The following is a 22,242-nucleotide window of genomic DNA, read 5'->3' as shown; positions in this document are numbered from 1 at the left end:
GCATTAAGGAAAGAAATTCCACAAATTAACAAGGCACATCTGTTAATTGAAATGCATTCCAGGTGACCTTATGAAGCTGCTTGAAAGAATGTCAAGAGTGTGCAAAGCTGTCAAAGGCAAAGGGTGGCTACTTTGAACAATCTCAAATATATTTGGATTTGTTTAACACTTTTTTGGTTACTACATGATTCCATGTGATATTTCATAGTTTTGATGTCTTCACTATTATTCTACAATGTAGAAAATAGTAAAAATAAAGAAAACCCTTTAATGAGTAAGTGTGTCCAAACTTTTGACTGGTACTGTATACTTCCATTCATTTTTTTCAACTGGTACCAGGGGACATTCAGATGAGGCCTGTAGGCGTCCTAGAGCATAACAACTGACATGTACGTCTCACCTTCCCATAGAGTCATCATAATAGTTTATAGGCCAAACCGTTCGGACCCTACATACAATTTTGTGAGAAGACCAATTTGTGGGATGTCCATGGTCTGACAGACACCGCATCAGATATAAAAACATAAACATCTCTAGCTTAAACTGACAGATTTGCATTTTTTTTTATTATGCTAATTATATTTCCACAGGGGCACAGACATCAAACTTGGGGGGTGAAGAAGATATTTTTAGCCAGGATAGCCAGCTATAGCTAGCCAGGATAGCCAGCTATAGCTAGCCAGGATAGCCAGCTATCGCTAGCCAGGATGGCCAACTATCGCTAGCCAGGATGGCCAACTATCGCTAGCCAGGATAGCCAACTATCGCTAGCCAGGATAGCCAACTATCGCTAGCCAGGATAATTGAGGCCACATGCTGCACTTTCTCCGCCACCCCATTCAGTTAAAACAACAGTTGGTTAATTGTTGTAGCCTAGTCCTTCTCATTTTTGCAAAACTTTTAATTCTGTTATTTTATTCCATCATGCATTGCATTAAGTGAACCGTCACTCCACTTGCTACGCATTAAGCATCTTTGCCGCTTTGATTGGCCAACATAAACAACAAGCTACACATTTACGGTGTGCAAGTCCTAAAAATATAAATTATTAATTTTAAAATGTCATGGTATATCCCTGTATGTAAAATGAATATTTTAATTTAGAAAAAACATTTTCAGTGGTAAAATGGGTAAATCATAATTATATATTCTTTATTCTGCAAAAATGAACACACACAAGTATTCGAATACTAACGTCCGTTCGGCTATTCGAATAACCATGCACATCCCTATCATACAGACTTCCCAGTGTCTCTCTCTCTCACCACTCTCTTTGCAGAGGACGAAGAGGAACTCTGCAGCGCTCTGCTTCACGCCCATGTCCACGTGGGTCATGAGGCGCACCAGCTTGTTCCTAACGGTGGACCCTATCTCCGGCCTGACCTTGACCTCCTTCAGCGGGGGCAGCACCTGGAGACAAATACAGCCAACGGGGGCAGAGTCACAGTGAAAATTAACACTGTAGTATACTAGACTAGTGAACTGAGTGATCAGGCCAGCTAATGATCCATCTGCCACTGCTGGAGGATATGTTAGAAGAAAAGTAATCTAGACAGATTTTATAAGATGATGTTGTAAAATATGTGAAATAAATACACAGAACAAAAATAGAAATGCAACAATTTCACTGAGCTACAGTTCATATAAGGATATCAATTAATTGAAATAAATTCATTAGGCCCTAATCTATGGATTTCACATGACTGGGAATACAGATATGCATCTGTTGGTCACATATACCTTTAAAAAAAAGGTAGGGACATGGATCAGGAAACCAGTCAGTATCTGGTGTGACCAACATTTGCCTCATGCAGCGCGACACATCTCTTTCGCATAAAGTTGATCAGTCTGTTGATTGTGGCCCATGGAATGTTGTCACATTTCTCTTCAAAGGCTGTGCGAAGTTGCTGGATATTGGAGGGAACTGGAACACGATGTCATGCACGTCAATCCAGAGCATCCCAAACAGGCTCAATGGGTGATATGTCTGATGAATATGCAGGCCATGGAAGAACTAGGACATTTACAGTTTCCAGGAATTATGTACAGATCCTTGTGACATGGGGCTGTGCATTATCATACTGAAATACTGTATGAGGTGATGGCAGTAGATGAATGGCACGACAATGGCCTCAGGCTCTTGTATCGCTGTGCATTCAATTTGCCTTTGATAAAATGCAATTGTGTTAGTTGTCCATAGCTTATGCCTGCCCATACTATAACCCCACCTCCACCGTGGGGCGCTCTCTGTTCACAATATTGATATCAGCAAACAGCTCGCCCACATGACACCAAACACACCGTCTACCATCTGCCCGGTACAGTTGAAAACGGGATTCATCCAAGAAAAGCACACTTCACCAGCATGCCAGTGGCCATTGAAGGTGAGCATTTGTTGCCCACTGTAGTCAGTTACGATGCCAAACTACAGTCAGGTCAAGAACCTGGTGAGGACGACGAGCAGACAGATGAGCTTCCCTGAGACAGTTTCTGAAAGTTTGTGCAGAAATTATTCGGTTGTGCAAACCCACTTTTTAATCAGCTGTCCGGGTGGCTGGTCTCAGACGATCCCGCAGGTGAAGAAGCCGGATGTGGAGGTCCTGGCCTGGCTTGGTTATACGTGGTCTGCGGATGTGAGGTTGGACGTACTGCCAAATTCTATAATACCGCTATTCCCAAACTGGGGTATGCGCAATGCCGTCGGGGGTATGCCAAATAAAAATGTGATTCACATTTTAAAATAGTCCATTTCGATTTTCCAATGGGCCTATACATTTAAGTGATGTTTTTTTTGTTCTCCAGCAGCCACGTTTCATTGACAAAAATAAAATGAAACCATATAGTGTTCAGCGAAATAACAACAATGTCAAATACAGGTAGCCTAGTCAAATAATTAACATCCAATCACAGTAACCGTTACTTTCTCGCAGGAAATCCCCTAACTGTAAGTATGTAGCCAAACGGAGCTGTTGCTCATTCCGTTTGCTCGAAAATAGAGAAAAAAAAGTAAGGCACACGTCCATAGAGACACATACCAGCTCTACTGGTAGTACTGCTACTACAAGCAGTACTACACCTGTCGACGACACAAGTTGTTCTGCTTCCACGAGCACATCCAATGCTAGAATCAGTAATTCTACATTTGTTGTTAGCCCAGCTAGCATCGACACTGACAGTTGTGATTCTGACGCAGCCGAAGAGCTACTGCCCCCTTACCCGGGAAAGCACTGAACAACAGACAGGGACATTGGACCATCGAAGAGGCACAAATATAATGAGAACGACATTGATTTGGGGTTCACTTATATTAGGAGTAGTGCCTTGCCTCAGCCCCAGTGTGTTATATGTGCAAAAGTATTATCTCACAACTCAATGACATCTTCACTCTTGCACAGACATTTAGAAGCAAAACATGTCAATTTGAAAAATAAGCCACGAGTTTGAGCGAGAATTAAGACGACTATCGAGTAGTAAGACATGTATAAAAGCAACACATACCATTAATAAGAAGGGGCTAGAAGCATCGTTTTGGTTAGCTACTGAGTTGCTATGACAGGCAAGCCCCATACTATTGTGAAGGACTTAATTCTTCCTGCTGCCGCGAATATGGCTGGGACAATGCTGGGGGAAAAGGCACAAAAAAAAACCTATACAGACAATGACTTCATCAAACAACACTGTTTCACAGCACATCAGTGACATGACAGGAGATGTTTTAAAACAATTACTGCTTTGCATACAAGCCAGTGAATTCTATGCGTTACAGCTGGATGAGTCAACAGACGTGGCGGGCCTGGCACGGCTCCTGGTACAGTTGAAGTCGGAAGTTTACATACACCTTAGCCAAATACATTTAAGCTCAGTTTTTCCACAATTCCTGACATTTAATCCTACAAATTCCCTGTCTTAGGTCAGTTAGGATCACCACTTTATTTTAAGAATGTGAAATGTCAGAATAATAGTAGAGAATTATTTCTTTCAGCTTTTATTTCTTTCATCACACTCCCAGTGGGTCAGAAGTTTACACACACTCAATTAGTATTTGGTAGCATTGCCTTTGAATTGTTTAACTTGGGCCAAACGTTTTGGGTAGCCTTCCACAATAAGTTGGGTGAATTTTGTCCCATTCCTCCTGACAGAGCTGGTGTAACTGAGTCAGGTTTGTAGGTCTCCTTGCTCCAGCTTTAACTTCCTGACTGATGTCTTGAGATGTTGCTTGAATATATCCACATAATTGTCTATTTTGTGAAGTGCACCAGTTCCTCCTGCAGCAAAGCTCCCCCACAACATGATGCTGCCACCCCTGTGCTTCAAGGTTGGGATGGTGTTCTGCGTCTTGCAAGTCTCCCCCTTTTTCCTCAAAACATAACGATGGTCATTATGGCCAAACAGTTCTATTTTTATTTCATCAGACCAGAGGACATTTATCCAAAAAGTACAATCTTTGTCCCCATGTGCAGTTGCAAACCGTACTCTGGATTTTTATGGCGGTTTTGGAACAGTGGCTTCTTCCTTGCTGAGTGGCCTTTCAGGTTGTCGATATGGGACTCGTTTTACTGTGGAAAAATATACTTTTGTACCTGTTTCCTCCAGCATCTTCACAAGGTCCTTTGCTGTTGTTCTGGGATTGATTTGCACTTTTCCCACCAAAGTACATTAATTTCTAGGAGACAGAATGTGTCTCCTTCCTGAGCGGTATGACGGCTGCGTGGTCCTATGGTGTTTATACTTGCGTTCTATTGTTTGTACAGATGAACGTGGTACCTTCAGGCGTTTGGAAATTGCTACCAAGGATGAACCTGACTTGTGAAGGTCTACAATTTATTTTCTGAGGTCTTGGCTGATTTCTTTTGATTTTCCCATGATGTCAAGCAAAGAGGCACTGAGTTTGAAGGTAGGCCTTGAAATACATCCACAGGTACACCTCCAATTGACTCACATTATGTCAATTAGCCTATCAGAAGCTTTTAAAGCCATGACATTTTCTGAAATGTTCCAAGCTGTTTAACCTGTTGAAGCTATGGGGGTGCTATCTCATTATTGGATAAAAAAACGTGCCCGTTTTAAGCGCAATATTTTGTCACAAAAAGATGCTCGACTATGCATATAATTGACAGCTTTGGAAAGAAAACACTGACGTTTCGAAAACGGCAAAGATATTATCTGTGAGTGCCACAGAACTGATGCTACAGGCGAAACCAAGATGACACTTCAAACAGGAAATGAGCAGAATTTGAGGCTCCGTTTTCCAATGTCTCCTTATATGGCTGTGAATGCGCCCTGAACGAGCCTACACGTTCTGCCGTTTGCCCAAGGTGTCTGCAGCATTGTGACGTATTTGTAGGCATATCATTGGAAGATTGGCCATAAGAGACTACATTTACCAGGTGTCCGCCCGGTGTCCTTTGTCAAAATTGCTGCGTAATCTCCAAGCTGCACTCATTCATCCATGTGATTCAGGGGAGAGAGGAGACTTCCACGAACGATATATCATCGAAGAGATATGTGAAAAACACCTTGAGGATTGATTCTAAACAACGTTTACCATGTTTCAGTCGATATTATGGAGTTAATTTGGAAAAATGTTTGGCGTTTTGATGACTGAATTTCCATTTTTTTTGGTAGCCAAACGTGACGCAGAAAACGGAGCGATTTCTCCTAAACAAATAATATTTCAGGAAAAACTGAACATTTGCTATCTAACTGTGAGTCTCCTCATTGAAAACATCCGAAGTTCTTCAAAAGTAAATTATTTTATTTGAATGCTTTTCTGGTTTTTGTGAAAATGTTGCCTGCTGAATGCTAACGCTAAATGCTATGCTAGTTATCAATACTGTTACACAAATGCTTGTTTTGCTATGATTGAGAAGCATATTTTGAAAATCTGAGATGACAGTGTTGTTAACAAAAGGCTAAGCTTGAGAGCTAGCATATTGATTTCATTTAATTTGCGATTTTCATGAATAGTTAACGTTGCGTTATGGTAATAAGCTTGAGGCTGTAGTCACGATCCCGGATCCGGGATGGCTCGACGCAAGAAGTTAAAGGCACAGTCAACTTAGTGTATGTAAACTTCTGATCCACTGGAATTGTGATACAGTGAATTATAAATGAAATAATCTGTCTGTAAACAATTGTTGGAAAAATTACTTGTGTCATGCACAAAGTAGATGTTCTTACCGACTTGCCAAAACTATAGTTTGTTAACAAGAAATGTGGAGTGGTAGAAAAACTTGTTTTAATGACTCCAACCTAAGTGTATGTAAACTTCCGACTTCAACTGTACCTATGTGAGAGTGGATTCTCAGCCCTCACTAGCATGAAAATGAAATACAGGCACAGACTGTGTGTGGAAAATGATTTAAGGCTGAGACTCTTTCCAGTACAACATTGCAGAGTTATGTGCACCCTTTCAAGTACACCCTTCTATTTAACCTGTAGTGAGTTATTCACAATTTCTGATGAACAAATAATGTTTTATATATAAGATGGCTAAATAAAGAGCAAAATTATTGATTATTATTATTTGTGCCCTGGTCCTTTAAGAGCTCCTTGTCACTTCCCCCGAGCCGGGTTGTGACAAAAATTCACACTCATTCTTATGTTTAATAAAGGTATCGTGTGTGTGTGGCAGACTTACAATGATGGCAATAAAAAAAACATTTGAGAGTGCGATGGAGGTTGTATGTTTGAAGGGGTACGGGACTATAAAAAGTTTGGGAACCACTGCTATAAAACAACGTTGGAGGCGGCTTATGGATGGTAGAGAAATGACATTACATTCTCTGGCAACAGCTCTGTTGGACATTCCTTCAGTCACCATGCCAATTGCACACTCCCTCAACTTTAGACATCTATGGCATTGAGTTGTGTGACTAAAGTGCACATTTTAGAGTGTCCTTTTATTGCCCTTAGCACAAGGTGCACCTGTGTAATGATCATGCTGTTTCTTGATAGCTTCTTGATATGCTACACCTGTCAGGTGGATGGATTATCTTGGCAAAGGAGAGGTGCTCAATAACAGGCATGTACACAAATTTGTGCAAAATATCTGAGAGAAATATGCTTTTTGTGTGTATGGAACATTTCTGGGATCTTTTATTTCAGCTCATGAAACATGGAACCAACACTTTACATGTTGCATTTAGATTTTTGTTCTGTATATATGTAATGTCATTTCCTCCGCATACACATCACAGACAAACTGAATTGGTCCACTCACACAGACAGCATCGTGAAGAAGGCGCAGCAGCGCCTCTTCAACCTCAGGAGGCTGAAGAAATTTCGGCTTGTCACCAAAAGCACTCACAAACTTATACAGATGCACAATCGAGAGCATCCTGGCGGGCTGTATCACCGCCTGGTACGGCAACTGCTCCGCCCCTCAACCGTAAGGCTCTCCAGAGGGTAGTGAGGTCTGCACAACGCATCACCGGGGGCAAACTACCTGCCCTCCAGGACACCTACACCACCCGATGTTACAGGAAGGCCATAAAGATCATCAAGGACATCAACCACCCGAGCCACTGCCTGTTCACCCCGCTATCATCCAGAAGGCAAGGTCAGTACAGGTGCATCAAAGCTGGGACCGAGAGACTGAAAAACAGCTTCTATCTCAAGGCCATCAGACTGTTAAACAGCCACCACTAACATTGAGTGGCCGCTGCCAACACACTGACACTGACTCAACTCCAGCCACTTTAATAATGGGAATTGATGGGAATGATGTAAATATATCACTAGCCACTTTAAACAATGCTACCTTATATATAATGTTACTTACCCTACATTATTCATCTCATATGCATACGTATATACTGTACTCTATATCATCGACTGCATCCTTATGTAATACATGTATCACTAGTCACTTTAACTATGCCACTTTGTTTACATACTCATCTTATATGTATATACTGTACTCGATACCATCTACTGTATCTTGCCTATGCTGCTCTGGACCATCACTCATTCATATATCCTTATGTACATATTATTTATCCCCTTACACTGTGTATAAGACAGTAGTTTAGGAATTGTTAGTTAGATTACTTGTTGGTTATTACTGCATTGTCAGAACTAGAAGCACAAGCATTTCGCTACACTCGCATTAACATCTGCTAACCATGTGTATGTGACAAATAAATTTGATTTGATTATTTCACACTGATTAAGTAGTTTCACTAATTTTGAAGATCTTCATTTTGCATCACTTTTTATGTATAAGAATAGGATAGATTAGAACATGCCCTTAAAGTGTATGTTCAAGCTCAAGCCCCCTCTAGCTCCAGCCCACTACCTGTGTCTTGATGTATCTGCGGATCTCCCTGTGGTACCTGGAACCCTCGGTCAGCAGGCTGAGCACTGGGGTCAGCCCCTCTTTGTAGTTGGCACCCTGCTTGGAATGAGACACACATGAGGCGAGTGACGACAGGCATGCCCACAGAGGCACTGTAGCAGTTGGTTTGTGGACCATTAGCAAGATAACTATTCACGAATGTATTAGTAATTCAATGTCTATGTGTGGACAGCTTCTAATAGGATGGCCAGGATTTACACATCATTTCATTGGCTTGTTCAGTAGACAGACGTTACTACATAAACAGCCATATGAATTTCTGAATGGCCTCTAACAGTTAGATAGTCAGTTCCTTAAATGGCGGGTGAGAAGTCACTGGTGGACTGCATCATTGAGGTTAATTCTACTTTGGCTTGAAACATTGTTTTATTTAACTTGTTGGTCAAGAGGAAATGCAAAAGTGTTGGCATGGTTTGTAATAGTAGCCACGGAGATCAAGCAATCAGTTTGAAGAAAGATGCAGAATCGGCAAGTCTTGGTTTGTAGAGAAGTGATTCTGTGCAGTCCAATATCTCAAACACACACAATGGGGTGAATCCTAACTTCCACTGAAGTCAAATTTTCACTTACATGTGCATTGATATCAGCGAGAGACATTTAAGTTATTTAACAGACGCTCTTTTCCAGAGCGGCTTACAGGAGCAATTAGGGTTAAGTGATTTGCACAAGGGCACAGACAGATTTTTTACCAAGTCAGCTCGGGAATTTGAACCAGCAACCTTTCGGTTACTGGCCCAATGATCTTAACCGCTAGGCTACCTCAGTGAAAATGTAAGTGACTTTAAGTAAACATTTGACTTAAGTGGAAGGATTCGCTTAATGTCTCTGGTCCACTAGTTCTTACCTTGTCTATCCTCTTCTCCATAAAGTCCAGTAGCACCTGCACAGCGTCCATGTTCTTCCCGCTGTACTCCTCCTGGCCCCCCTGGACCGGCAAGTCAATCAGCACATCCAGACATGACACTGGCAGGTTACTCAGCAGGTTGATGGCATGGCTGGAGGAGAAGAAGGAAGACATGAGGAAAAAGAAGGAGAAAGGACAGTGGTTAAGTCATTGGTTATAGCATGTAGGAAGGATTAACACATAATAAATATGGTTTCGTTCTTAAGAATAGGCTACATGCATGTCATTGTTTTCTACCAATCATGATACTTTTTAAAGACTACTTGTTTGTTAAAAGCACTTTCATCTAGCATGAAGATACGTTGGGTAGTTATCCCTCTTATTGTTGTGTTTGCGTCAAGACCACAAGGCATTCCATCAGTCTAACCAGACAAGGACCTAAGGTCAACTTTGGATTTTGGACAATGGGCTAACCCCGTGACCAGAGGGACACAACAACATAATCTTTAGGACCACAGGGAGCATTATCAATCACTTTTACATGACACATTCTTTACATTCTCGCATGTCCTTCAAAAGAAAGCTTTGTAGTTAATTTGCATCAATGAGATGTCCAGAAAAGACATACTGTCGTATGACTTCTAAAAACAGTCTTGGCTTAAAGTTTGAACTTTCTCATGAGCTGGATGCTGTCACTGTTGACTAGAGTGATTATTGGATGGTGATTAATTAGCATAAACCAAACGATAAATGTGTACTTTCAGGATGCAGTTTTGCCCTGTTGTGTGGAGAGCAGTGAGGAGAAGGGTTGCCAACCTGTGTGCTTCCTCTGTTTTGTCCTCTGCCTGAGTCTTAAGCATCAATAGATGGCGCATGATGGCGGTGACAAGGCGGAGCTGGTGGTCACCACCCTATCAAATGAAGGATGGAAATCAAATCAAATTTGATTGGTCACGTACACATATTTAGCAGACGTTATTGCGGGTGAAGCAAAATGCTTGTGTTCCTAGCTCCAACAGTGCAGTAGTATCTAACAATTCACAAAAATACACAAATCTAAAAGTAAAAGAATGGAATTAAGAAATATATAAATATTAGGACGAGCAATGTCGGAGTGGAATTGACTAAATACAGTAGAATAGAATACAGTATCAAATCAAAGTTTATTTGTCACGTGCGCAGAATACAACATTTCACCTTACAGTGAAATGCTTACTTACAGACTAACCAATAGTGCAAAAAAAGGTATTTGGTGAACAATAGGTAAGTAAAGAAATAAAATGAGTAAAAACACAGGCTATATACAGTAGTGAGGCTATAAAAGTTGCGAGGCTACATACAGACACCGGTTAGTCAGGCTGATTGAGGTAATATGTACATGAATGTATAGTTAAAGTGACTACGCATATATGATAAACAGAGAGTAGCAGGTTAGGGGGGGTGAGTAAAGCAGTTTGTAAAAAGTATTAAAGTGGCCAGTGATTAATTGTCTATGTACACTGCTCAAAAAAATAAAGGGAACACTTAAACAACACAATGTAACTCCAAGTCAATCACACTTCTGTGAAATCAAACGGTCCACTTAGGAAGCAACACTGATTGACAATAAATTTCACATGCTGTTGTGCAAATGGAATAGACAACAGGTGGAAATTATAGGCAATTACCAAGACACCCCCAATAAAGGAGTGGTTCTGCAGGTGGTGACCACAGACCACGTCTCAGTTCCTATGCTTCCTGGCTGATGTTTTGGCCAATTTTGAATGCTGGCGGTGCTTTCAGTCTAGTGGTAGCATGAGACAGAGTCTACAACCCACACAAGTGGCTCAGGTAGTGCAGCTCATCCAGGATGGCACATCAATGCGAGCTGTGGCAAGAAGGTTTGCTGTGTCTGTCAGAGTAGTGTCCAGAGCATGGAGGCGCTACCAGGAGACAGGCCAGTACATCAGGAGACGTGGAGGAGGCCGTAGGAGGGCAACAACCCAGCAGCGGGACCGCTACCTCCGCCTTTGTGCAAGGAGGAGCAGGAGGAGCACTGCCAGAGCCCCGCAAAATGACCTCCAGCAGGCCACAAATGTGCATGTGTCTGCTCAAACGGTGAGAAACAGACTCCATGAGGGTAGTATGAGGGCCCGACGTCCAAAGGTGGGGGACGTTTGGCATTTGCCAGAGAACACCAAGATTGGCAAATTCACCACTGGCGCACTGTGCTCTTCACAGATGAAAGCAGGTTCACACTGAGCACATGTGACAGACGTGACAGAGTCTGGAGACGCCGTGGAGAACGTTCTGTTGCCTGCAACATCCTCCAACATGACCGGTTTGGCGGTGGGTCAGTCATGGTGTGGGGTGGCATTTCTTTGGGGTGCCGCACAGCCCTCCATGTGCTCGCCAGAGGTAGCCTGACTGCCATTAGGTACCGAGATGAGATCCCCAGACACCTTGTGAGACCATATGCAGGTGCGGTTGGCCCTGGGTTCCTCCTAATGCAAGACAATGCTAGACCTCATGTGGCTGGAGTGTGTCAGCAGTTCCTGCAAGAGGAAGGCATTGATGCTATGGACTGGCCGCCCTTTCCCCAGACCTGAATCCAATTGAGCACATCTGGGACATTGTGTCTCGCTCCATCCACCAATGCCACATTGCACCACAGACTGTCCAGGAGTTGGCGGATGCTTTAGTCCAGGTCTGGGAGGAGATCCCTCAGGAGACCATCCGCTACCTCATCAGGAGCATGCCCATGCGTTGTAGGGAGGTCATACAGGCACGTGGAGGCCACACACACTACTGAGCCTCATTATGACTTGTTTTAAGGACATTACATCAAAGTAGGATCAGCCTGTAGTGTGGTTTTCCACTTGATAAATTTGATTTCCATTGATAATTTGTGTGATTTTGTTCAACATTCAACTATGTAAAGAAGTATTTAATAAGAATATTTCATTCATTCAGATCTAGGATGTGTTATTTTAGTGTTCCCTTAATTTTTTTGAGCAGTGTATATAGGGCAGTAGCCTCTAAAGGTTGAGCAGCCGGGTGGTACCCAGCTAGTGATGGCTATTTAACAGTTTGATGGCCTTGACTTAAAGGCTGTTTTTCAGTCTCTCGGCCCCAGCTTTGATGCACCTGTACTGACCTCGCCTTCTGAATGATAGCAGGGTGAACAGGCTGTGGATCGGGTGGTTGATGTCCTTGATGACCTTTTTGGCATTCCTGTGACGTTGGGTGCTGTAGGTGTCCTGGAGTGCAGGCAGTGTGCCCCCAGTGATGCGTTCGGTAGACCGTACCACCCTCTGGAGAGCCCTGCAGTTGCGGTACCAGGTGGTGAAACAGCCCAACAGGATACTCTCAATTGTGCATCTGTAAAAGTTTCTGAGGGTCTTTGTGGCCAAGCCAAATTTACTCAGCCTCCTGAGGTTAAAGAGGCGCCTTCTTCACCACATTGTCTGTGTGGGTGGACCATTTCAGATTGTCAGTGATGTGTATGCCGAGGAACTTGAAGCTTTCCACCTTCTCCACTGCGGTCATGTCGATGTGGATAGGGGAGTGCTCCCTCTGCTGTTTCCTGAACTCCACCATCAGCTCATTCGTTTTGTTGACGTTGAGAGAGAGGTTATTTTCCTGGCCCCACTTTGCCAGCTCCCTCACCTCCTACCTGTAGACTGTCTTGACATTGTTGGTAATCAGGCCTACTACTGTTGTGTCGTCTGCAAACTTGATGATTGAGTTGGAGGCGTGCCTGGCCACACAGTCATGGGTGAACAGGGAGTACAGGAGGGGGCTGAGCACGCACACTTGTGGGGCCCCTGTGTTGAGGATCAGCAAAGTGAAGGTGTTGTTTCCTACCTTCGCCACCTGGGAGAGGCCCGTCAGGAAGTCCAGGACCCAGTTACACAGGGCAGGGTTCAGACCCAGGGCCCCGAGCTTAATGATGAGCTTGGAGGGTACTATGGTGTTGAAGGGTGAGCTATAGTCAATGAACAGCATTCTGATATAGGTATTCCTCTTGTCCAGATGGGATAAGGCAGTGTGCAGTGCAATGGCAATTGCATCGTCTGTGGATCTATTGGGGCGGTAAGCAAATTGAAGTGGGTCTAGGGTGTCAGGTTAGGTAGATAGGTGATATGATCCTTGACTAGCCTCTCAAAGCACATCATGATGACAGAAGTGAGTGCCTTGGGGCGATAGTCATTTAGTTCAGTTACCTTTGCTTTCTTGGGTGGAGGAACAATGGTGGACATCTTGAAGCAAGTGGAGACAGCAGACTGGGATAGGGAGAGATCGAATATGTCCGTAAACACACCAGCCAGCTGGTCTGCGCATGCTCTGAGGACGCGGCTAGGGATGCCGTCCAGGGTTAACACGCTTAAATGTCTGACATTGGCCACGTACAACAGACTGATCCTTATGGAAGCATTTCATTGCTTCAAACAAAAGGAGGGGAGGGTCTAAGCAGGTAGGGGTAAGAAGGATAAAATTAGCTATGGATGAACCGGAAAGGGGAGGAGGTCATGTAAAAAAGAAAACATAGGAAGATATTGGTCATAACCTGTATCATTTGGGTAACATTTACTATGCCAATACAGGGGTAAAATGTTGTTGTTTTTTAAATAAAAAAACATTAACAGAGAGAGAGAGAGAAATGAGAAAGGGAGGGACTGTAACTATGGAGAGATTGAGGAAAAATGAGAGGAATTAGGGATTTCCGGACGTGGAAGTCAGACCGAAGAGCTGTGAGTCACTGAGCACAGGCTTTCCATTCAATGCAAATGACCATGTGGGATTGACTCATGAGATGAACAAAGGGCTTTTCTGATCAACGCCGCAGATTATCCATTATATTGACCATATACTCAAGTGGCCGCTTTGACAATGAAAAGAAATGGAAGTTAGTCGGGAGGCAAGATCAGGTGGGGCCATTCTAGCCAATGAGAGGGCAGATACGCGTGTGAACAACAGGTACACATTTTTTCTCAATGTTGCCGGGATGTCACTTGTTCCTACTTATATCAGTACACTCGTAACAACCTAGGCATTAGATTTCTATTTGATTAATAAGCCATACGATTATTTCACTAACTCCCCCTGGCTAATCAAGAAAGCTGTAAAGGTGCCAAAGGAGCTTAAGCGAGGTCAGATAGCTGATAAACCTCTTATTGCTGCACAGGCTTAGTTAGGGCTTTCTATTTAAGGGATGTCACTGAATAAAGGCAAGTGTCTTGCTGTAAAACTATCTGTAAATAATATCCTTCAACCAAAGCATGCAAAGTTTGGTGACTTCAATGCTGAATTCAAAATATGCAAGGAGATGTGTCCATCCACAGCCAGTGAGATGCAAAGAATTTATGTTTATGCAGCAACTCTAAATGCTGTGTGATGCTGTGAAACTATAGGCTGTGCTCATGGCTGCAGCGTCTAGCCCTCTTTGAGCTCTGAATAATAACAATAATAAATGCCATTTAGCAGATGCTTTTATCCAAAGCGACTTACAGTCGTGTGCATACCTTCAACTGAGCCATACAGGACCATGTGACTGCCATGTTACAAGTACAGCGTACATATCCTCTTTAAAAATGAAAAAAAAAACTCCAAAAGGAGAACAACATTCTGTAACAGACAGAGGGTGTAACAGTGTAACTCACCTCATCGCTAGTGTCAGACAGCGTAAGGTTGAACAAGGCTTTCAGGGCCTCCATGGCCCTCTCGTTGTCTTCAGCAGGGATAGGCAAGGCCTGGAGGCCTGGATGGGCCACCTCGTAGGGGCCCACCCAGCGTAGGTCCAGGGTACGCTCCAGCACCTCTGTGAGGAGGCCCACGGCATGCAGCTCCCTCTGGAGCCCCCCCCGAACGTCTGGCCGCAGAGCCGAGAGCAGGAAGAGCAGGCGCAGGGAGAACAGGCCCACCTCGTGACACCCAGCACGGGCGGCGTGCAGGCGGGCACACAGACCACGTGCCAGCTGCACGTCGGCACCCACCTGCTGTGCCGCCACGCTGTTAAACACCACGTTACACAGGCACTTAAGGGCCTCCACCACCACCCTCTCTTCCTCCTCTGTCTGGGCATCCTCTTGCAGACTGTCACCTCCCTCCTCTCCCGCCTGCAGCCGAGCCAGCCCGGCCAGGACCAGCATGCCCTCCCGGGTGCCCACAGGGCCCAGGACCCGCTTGTCCCGGGACAGGATGCGAAGGGTCTCCAGGCAGGTGCTCTGGCAGCAGGACCCAACCTGCCTCCCCAGCACAGTCAGCAGACCCTGACACAGCCTCTGCACAGTGAGAGAAGGTTGGTTCATCATAAAACACACAGGGGGCAGAAGCATTATCTAGGCTATAAGTAAAAGTGAAGCACCAGACAAGGCAGAGTGTTTACTGTTTACTTACACTTCGTAGGTCCTCCTCTTTTGGGTCAAAGGTAAATGTGCGACTATTCTGAAAAAGACAGTATACATTAGTCTTGCTGAAACTCCGTGTTCCCAGCAGTTCTCCCTCGCTGTGTACCATGTGAGTTACGTCAGCAAGGTTAAGTATTAATGAGAGAAAAGTCAAATGCATATGCTAAATGTGCTTTGTCACCTTCATCTGTGCATGATTCTCAGAAATGTTATCTAGAAGTAATTTGTTTCTATGATACAGTAAATAGCTTGTGCAGACAGATAGGATATACGAGTGTGATGCAAAGTATATTGCCATTTGGCTCTAGGTTATCAGTGACAGTGGCTAACGACGTTAGCTAGCAAACTTACCTAGCTAGCTAGCTCAAGTTACAGCAGGAAGTGCAGCAATAGCTATCACCAAATGGGAGCTAGCTAGAATTGTTCATTATATACGCATGCTGTCATTGTATGCTTTGCTACAGTACATGATTAGAAAGTTATACCATACAATGTTTGGCCACAACACTAGCTAACGTTAGCTAGCTAGCAACCCAGCTAGCCAGGATGAAAATATGCTTCCTACAACACAGCAATAGGTTTTAAATTCGTTGATTCCTTTCAAAATGAAAGGGGAAATGCAAGTTCTAGATAGACATAGTTTTAGTACTAATTTTAGCAGCTATGATTATGTAAACGTTTTTAGATGGCTGGCGAGCTAGCTAATAACTTTGTTTTGGTTGACGTCAAATCGAGGAGAATTACACCCACCTCTACGTTGTACTGGTGCAAAAGCCTTTTAATTTCCTCTTCATTGTTAGTCTCGAGCTTTGACAGGATACTGTTTAAATCCATTCTTAAAATATTTCGATGACAATTCAAGAATTGTAACGTTATAGAGTACGTTTCTGAATAATTTGCAGCACCCTATTTTTTTATTCGTCTGACACTCAGTTACATACAGAAGGCTACATACACCCTTCTTCCTTGTTTCAACTTTCACCGGTTAACGTCACGATCTCATCGAAACCGTGCGAGCACAGCGTGCAAGGTCGGTGATCCGCCTATAGTCCCCCACAGTGGACTCGTTATAATACCTATACAACCTAGCATTCAAACAGAATTGGTTCCAATCGTCTTTCCAACATAATTTTTCCCCCCACATACTTTATTTGAATTATTTGTCAAATGCATTATATGTTTAGTGTGGGCTTACCTTGGCGTTACATTTTGCTAACCGTTTAATTCTCTCTCAGACAAGGTAAGGTTTACCAATATATATACGCCTAAATTTACTCTTAAAAATCCAAAATGCTAATTTGCAACAGAGAAAACCTCAGCAAGACTACAAATGCCAGCAGGTAGCTCCTGCGCTTCATATTGTATTTTATTTCACTAGGTAAGTCAGTTAAGAACAAATTCTTATTTACAATGACGCCTACCAAAAGCCAAAAGGCCTCCTGTGGGGACGGGTATTACAAATAAAATTACAGGACAAAACACACATCACAAGTAGACACCACAACACTACATAAAGAGAGACCTAAGACAACAACATAGCATGGCAGCAACACATGACAACATAGCATGGTAGCAACACCACATGACAACAACATGGCAGCAACACAACATGGTAGCAGCACAAAACATTGTACAAACATTATTGGGCACAGACAACAGCACAAAGGCAAGAAGGTAGAAACAACAATACATCACACGAAGCAGCCACAACTGTCAGTAAGACTGTCCATGATTGAGTCTTTGAATGAAGAGATTTTTGCAGCTCATTCTGGTCACTAGCTGTAGCGAACTGAAAAGAGGAGTGAACCAAGGATGTGTGTGCTTTTGGGACCTTTAACAGAAGGTGACTGGCAGAACGGCTGTTGTATGTGGAGGATGAGGGCTGCAGTAGGTATCTCAGGGGGAGTGAGGCCTAAGAGAGTTTTATAAATAACCATCAACCAGTGGGTCCTGCGATAGGTATACAGAGATGACCAGTTTACAGAGGAGTATAGAGTGCAGTGAAGTGTCCTACAAGGAGCATTGGTGGCAAATCTGATGGCCGAATGGTATCAAATCAAATTTATATATATAGCCCTTCGTACATCAGCTGACATCTCAAAGTGCTGTACAGAAACCCATCCTAAAACCCCAAACAGCAAGCAATGCAGGTGTAGAAGCACGGTGGCTAGGAAAAACTCCCTAGAAAGGCCAAAACCTAGGAAGAAACCTAGAGAGGAACCAGGCTATGTGGGGTGGCCAGTCCTCTTCTGGCTGTGCCGGGTGGAGATTATAACAGAACATGGCCAAGATGTTGAAATGTTCATAAATGACCAGCATGGTCAAATAATAATAATCACAGGCAGAACAGTTGAAACTGGAGCAGCTGCACGGCCAGGTGGACTGGGGACAGCAAGGAGTCATCATGTCAGGTAGTCCTGAGGCATGGTCCTATGGCTCAGGTCCTCCAAGAGAGAGCAAGAAAGAAAGAGAGAATTAGAGAGAGCATACTTAAATTCACACAGGACACCGGATAGGACAGGAGAAGTACTCCAGATATAACAAACGGACCCTAGCCCCCCGACACATAAACTACTGCAGCATAAATACTGGAGGCTGAGACAGGAGGGGTCAGGAGACACATCTAGCACATCTAAAGAACATCTTGCCGCTCGAGAGCATCTTTACCTGCCAAACTATAAATGACGTCTCTGTAATCTAGTGTAACGGATGTGAAACGGCTAGCTTAGTTAGCGGTGTGCGCTAAATAGCGTTTCAATCAGTTACGTCACTTGCTCTGAGACCTTGAAGTAGTAGTTCCCCTTGCTCTGCAAGAGCCGTGGCTTTTGTGGAGCGATGGGTAACGATGCTTCGAGGGTGACTGTTGTTGATGTGTGCAGAAGGTCCCTGGTTCGCGCCCGGGTATGGGCGAGGGGACGGTTTAAAGTTATACTGTTACATTGATGCTGTTGACCCAGATTACTGGTTACTGCGGAAAAAGGAGGAAGGTCAAAAGGGGGGTGAGTGTAACGGATGTGAAACGGCTAGCTTAGTTAGCGGTGTGCGCTAAATAGCGTTTCAATCGGTTACGTCACTTGCTCTGAGACCTTGAAGTAGTAGTTCCCCTTGCTCTGCAAGGGCCGCAGCTTTTGTGGAGCGATGGGTAACGATGCTTCGAGGGTGACTGTTGTCGTTGTGTGCAGAAGGTCCCTGGTTCGCGCCCGGGTATGGGCGAGGGGACGGTTTAAAATTATACTGTTACACTAGCATGGGTAGGATGGTCATCTGAATCAGGATTAGTTTGGCAGCTGGGGTGAAAGAAGAGCAATTACCTTAGAGGAAGCCAAGTCTAGATTTAACCTTAGCCTGCAGCTTTGATATGTGTTGAGAGAAGGACAGTGTGTCGTCTAGCCATACTCCCAAGTACTTGTATGAGGTGACTACCTCAAGCTCTAAACCCTCAGCGGTAGTAATCACACTGGTGGGGAGAGGGGCATTCTAGCTTGTTGGAGACATCTAGCTGACACTGTCATCTACCGTTCATCAGTTTGATCAGAGACCTATTCTCAGTTCAAATTAGAAATTATTAGAAAAAAAAAATTATTAGAAATATTATTAGTTAATCATTCCATTCACTGGCAATGGATCAGCGTTCTCATCATGCCTCCTGGCAGTACTTGTTTCCAGGGAAGCCAATGGTCCAAAAATACTCCATAGTTCATACACACACGCACACACACTAGGCTCCCAGAATAGGTTATATTAGATACATGTTTTGCGCAAAGCAGCCAACTAAAGTAATGTAGTTAACTTCATCATGGGCGCAGTGGGAATTATATGTATATAATTTCTTACCCCTTACTTGCTGAAAGCCCCAGTTATCCCTGCCTGTACATTACATTGTTGAAAAACAAGTGAACAATGAATAAAGATCATACACAAACAATAGGGTCCTAGAATAGGTCATATTACATACAAGTTTTGCTCAAAGCGGACAACTAAAGTTATGAGAGAGAGAGAGAGAGAGAGAGCAAGCATCTAATGATAGCCATCACTTCCATCATATCTCCTTGCTGAGGGTGTTGTTGATCATGCACTGCTTCTCGTGGGGTGAGCCTGATGTTCCGCATGTCACACCCCATGTCTAAAACTCAGGCTCGATGTGCTGTAGTTTCACAACTGGATGCTTGTGCTCAGATCACACTGGCACAGGATGTCCATGCCCCGGATGGCCTGAGGGACTCCTGTTGGACTGAAAAGCAAAGAGACATTTGGATTAGTGGTGTTTTTTTCCAATGCCGTATCATCATCTTTATATGGACAGAAAATGTCATCTTTATCAGAACACAAATCCATCTTGGGCAATTGTTTGTTCTTGTTTTCCAATCAACAGCTACTTCACTGATGAGTGGGTCTTGCAGGTTTAAAGTGCACAGCAAGTCTGCACCGGCACATTACTATCACAACGCTTGTAAATGGAGAAATGTTCACAGTGACTCGTGCAGACATCAAGCTCTGGATCAATAAGCCTTTGTCTGTGATACCATGTATCCAAACGTGATCTTCTCAAACCCCTACTTCTGGACAATGGCTTTGTCCGACACAGATCCTGGATACAGATCGCTGCAGTATGTTACAACCACATTAGTTGCAACTCTGAGGGGTAGCGTGAAGGAGTGCATTGAACGATACATAGAGTAGGATTGCTTCTGCAGATCCATCTGACTTGGAGTAGAAACATCTATGTCAGTACAGTCAATGACCATCCTGCAGTTTCTGCTGGGCCCATGAAAAGATGCAGTCAAGAACATTTGGTTAATCTCCTGACATGGAACAGTCTTCATGATGCTAATGAAAAAATGCTTGTGGATCACGTGAATGAAAGTGATGCTAATATTTCTGACAGTGCTTGCACTATAATGGAATAGTTGAGAAGGTGCAAGTTGGTGTAGCTGTGACACAGCTTCATAAGTGCCATAAACACTTGATCCTCAAGTGACAGCACCTCAACCCTCCACTTGGCAAAGTAGGCAACGCAGTCCTTGTAACGTTCCAAATATTCAAGAATGATAATGAGTGGCCTCCCGGGTGGCGCAGTGCCATCAGGCTCTGTCGTAACCGGCCGCGACTGGGAGGTCCATGGGGTGACGCACAATTGGCCTAGCGTCGTCCGGGTTAGGGAGGGCTTGGTCGGTAGGGATGTCCTTGTCTCATCGCGCACCAGTGACTCCAGTGGCGGGTCGGGCGCAGTGCGCGCTAACCAAGGTTGCCAGGTGCACTGTGTTTCCTCCGACACATTGGTGCGGCTGGCTTCCGGGTTGGATGCGCGCTGTGTTAAGAAGCAGTGCGGCTAGGTTGGGTTGTGTATCGGAGGACGCATGACTTTCAACCTTCGTCTCTCCCGAGCCCGTACGGTGAGACAAGATAGTAGCTACTACAACAATTGGACACCATGAAATTGGGGGGAAAAAGGGGTTAAAAAAACCCGATATTGAACATGTCTTTTTCTGGAAGTCCTGTTTCCATAAGTACTTTATCAGACAGCTGTGATGCTGAATATCTGTTGCGGGTATACAGCTGATTCTCCTGTATAACCTTCAACTATGCTTATGTTTCCTCAAGATGCACTTCAGTGAGAACATTCTGCAACTATGGAGACAGCAGCCTCCCACATTCTTCAGCGGCCGAGAAGCCTGGAACTTCAACGTCTGCTATGGTGGATGTGTCTGGATCTTCCTCTTCTGCAATGCTGGATGAACTACCTTTTCTGGTAAATAGAGGGCCATTTCTTTTCCCAATGGAAAATGGCAACTGCAGTGTTGTCACTGAGTTTCTGGTTCTGCCCGTCTGAAAGACAAGAAAATAGTTAATTTTAAAGCTAGCTAGGTTGATTACTAAAATGGTAAGATCTATATTTAAATATCATAACCCACAGACTTGACTACAGTAACAGTAAAATAGACTGGACTTTGGTCTATCTGCAAACCTAAAACCCTACTATGTGGGGTTAAGGGAGCTGTACTGCAGCGCCAGCTATGCCACCAGAGACTCTGGGTTCGCGCCCAGGCTCTGTCGTAACCGGCTGCGACCGGGAAGTCCGTGGGGCGATGCACAATTGGCCTAGCGTCGTCCGGGTTAGGGAGGGCTTGGCCGGTAGGGATATCCTTGTCTCATCGCGCACCAGCGACTCCTGTGGCGGGCCGGGCGCAGTGCACGCTAACCAAGGTTGCCAGGTGCACAGTGTTTCCTCCGACACATTGGTGCGGCTGGCTTCCGGGTTGGATGCGCGCTGTGTTAAGAAGCAGTTGGTTTGGTTGTGCATCGGAGGACGCATGACTTTCAACCTTCGTCTCTCGCGAGCCTGTACGGGAGTTGTAGCGATGAGACAAGATAGTAGCTACTAACAATTGGATACTACGAAATTGGGGGGGGAAAGGGTGTAAAAAATTAATATTATTATTATTATTTTTTTAAAGGTAAGACCCAAGTGCAGATTGTGTGAAGTAACCATGTTTATTGTAACAACAGGGGCAGGCGAACGACAGGTCAAGGCAGGCAAGGGTCGAAAGATCCAGAGTAGAGGCCAAGGTACCGGACAGCAGGCATTCTCAGGTCAGAGACAGGCAGAGTTCAGTAATACAGATGTGGAGTAAAGGTACAGGACAGCAGGC

At 44.2% G+C, this 22,242-nt stretch overlaps 1 protein-coding gene across 3 annotated transcripts in view; it reads right to left on the bottom strand.

Moving 5' to 3' along the window:
* Positions 1 to 22,242, bottom strand: part of LOC118401091 (synembryn-B-like) — a 53,010-nt gene that overhangs the window by 21,261 nt on the left and 9,507 nt on the right. The window contains exons 2-8 of one of the 3 annotated variants that reach the window (XM_052474822.1): positions 17,932 to 21,418; positions 15,582 to 15,629; positions 14,846 to 15,466; positions 10,020 to 10,114; positions 9,204 to 9,354; positions 8,300 to 8,398; positions 1,266 to 1,410 (exon numbers count right to left, since the gene is read on the bottom strand). In XM_052474822.1, coding sequence (XP_052330782.1) covers positions 1,266 to 1,410; positions 8,300 to 8,398; positions 9,204 to 9,354; positions 10,020 to 10,114; positions 14,846 to 15,334 — 979 coding nt within the window. In that variant the 5' untranslated portion in view covers positions 15,335 to 15,466; positions 15,582 to 15,629; positions 17,932 to 21,418. Of the gene's footprint in view, positions 1 to 1,265; positions 1,411 to 8,299; positions 8,399 to 9,203; positions 9,355 to 10,019; positions 10,115 to 14,845; positions 15,467 to 15,581; positions 15,630 to 16,342; positions 16,679 to 17,931; positions 21,419 to 22,242 lie in introns of those variants that run through there. The other 2 variants (XM_035798308.2, XM_035798310.2) reach the window with 2 other exon arrangements.

Source organism: Oncorhynchus keta, chromosome 22 (assembly GCF_023373465.1).
Source record: "Oncorhynchus keta strain PuntledgeMale-10-30-2019 chromosome 22, Oket_V2, whole genome shotgun sequence".
NCBI lineage: Eukaryota > Metazoa > Chordata > Actinopteri > Salmoniformes > Salmonidae > Oncorhynchus > Oncorhynchus keta.
Note: the sequence above shows the minus strand (reverse complement) of the source record. Positions and strands in the feature narration are given on the sequence as shown.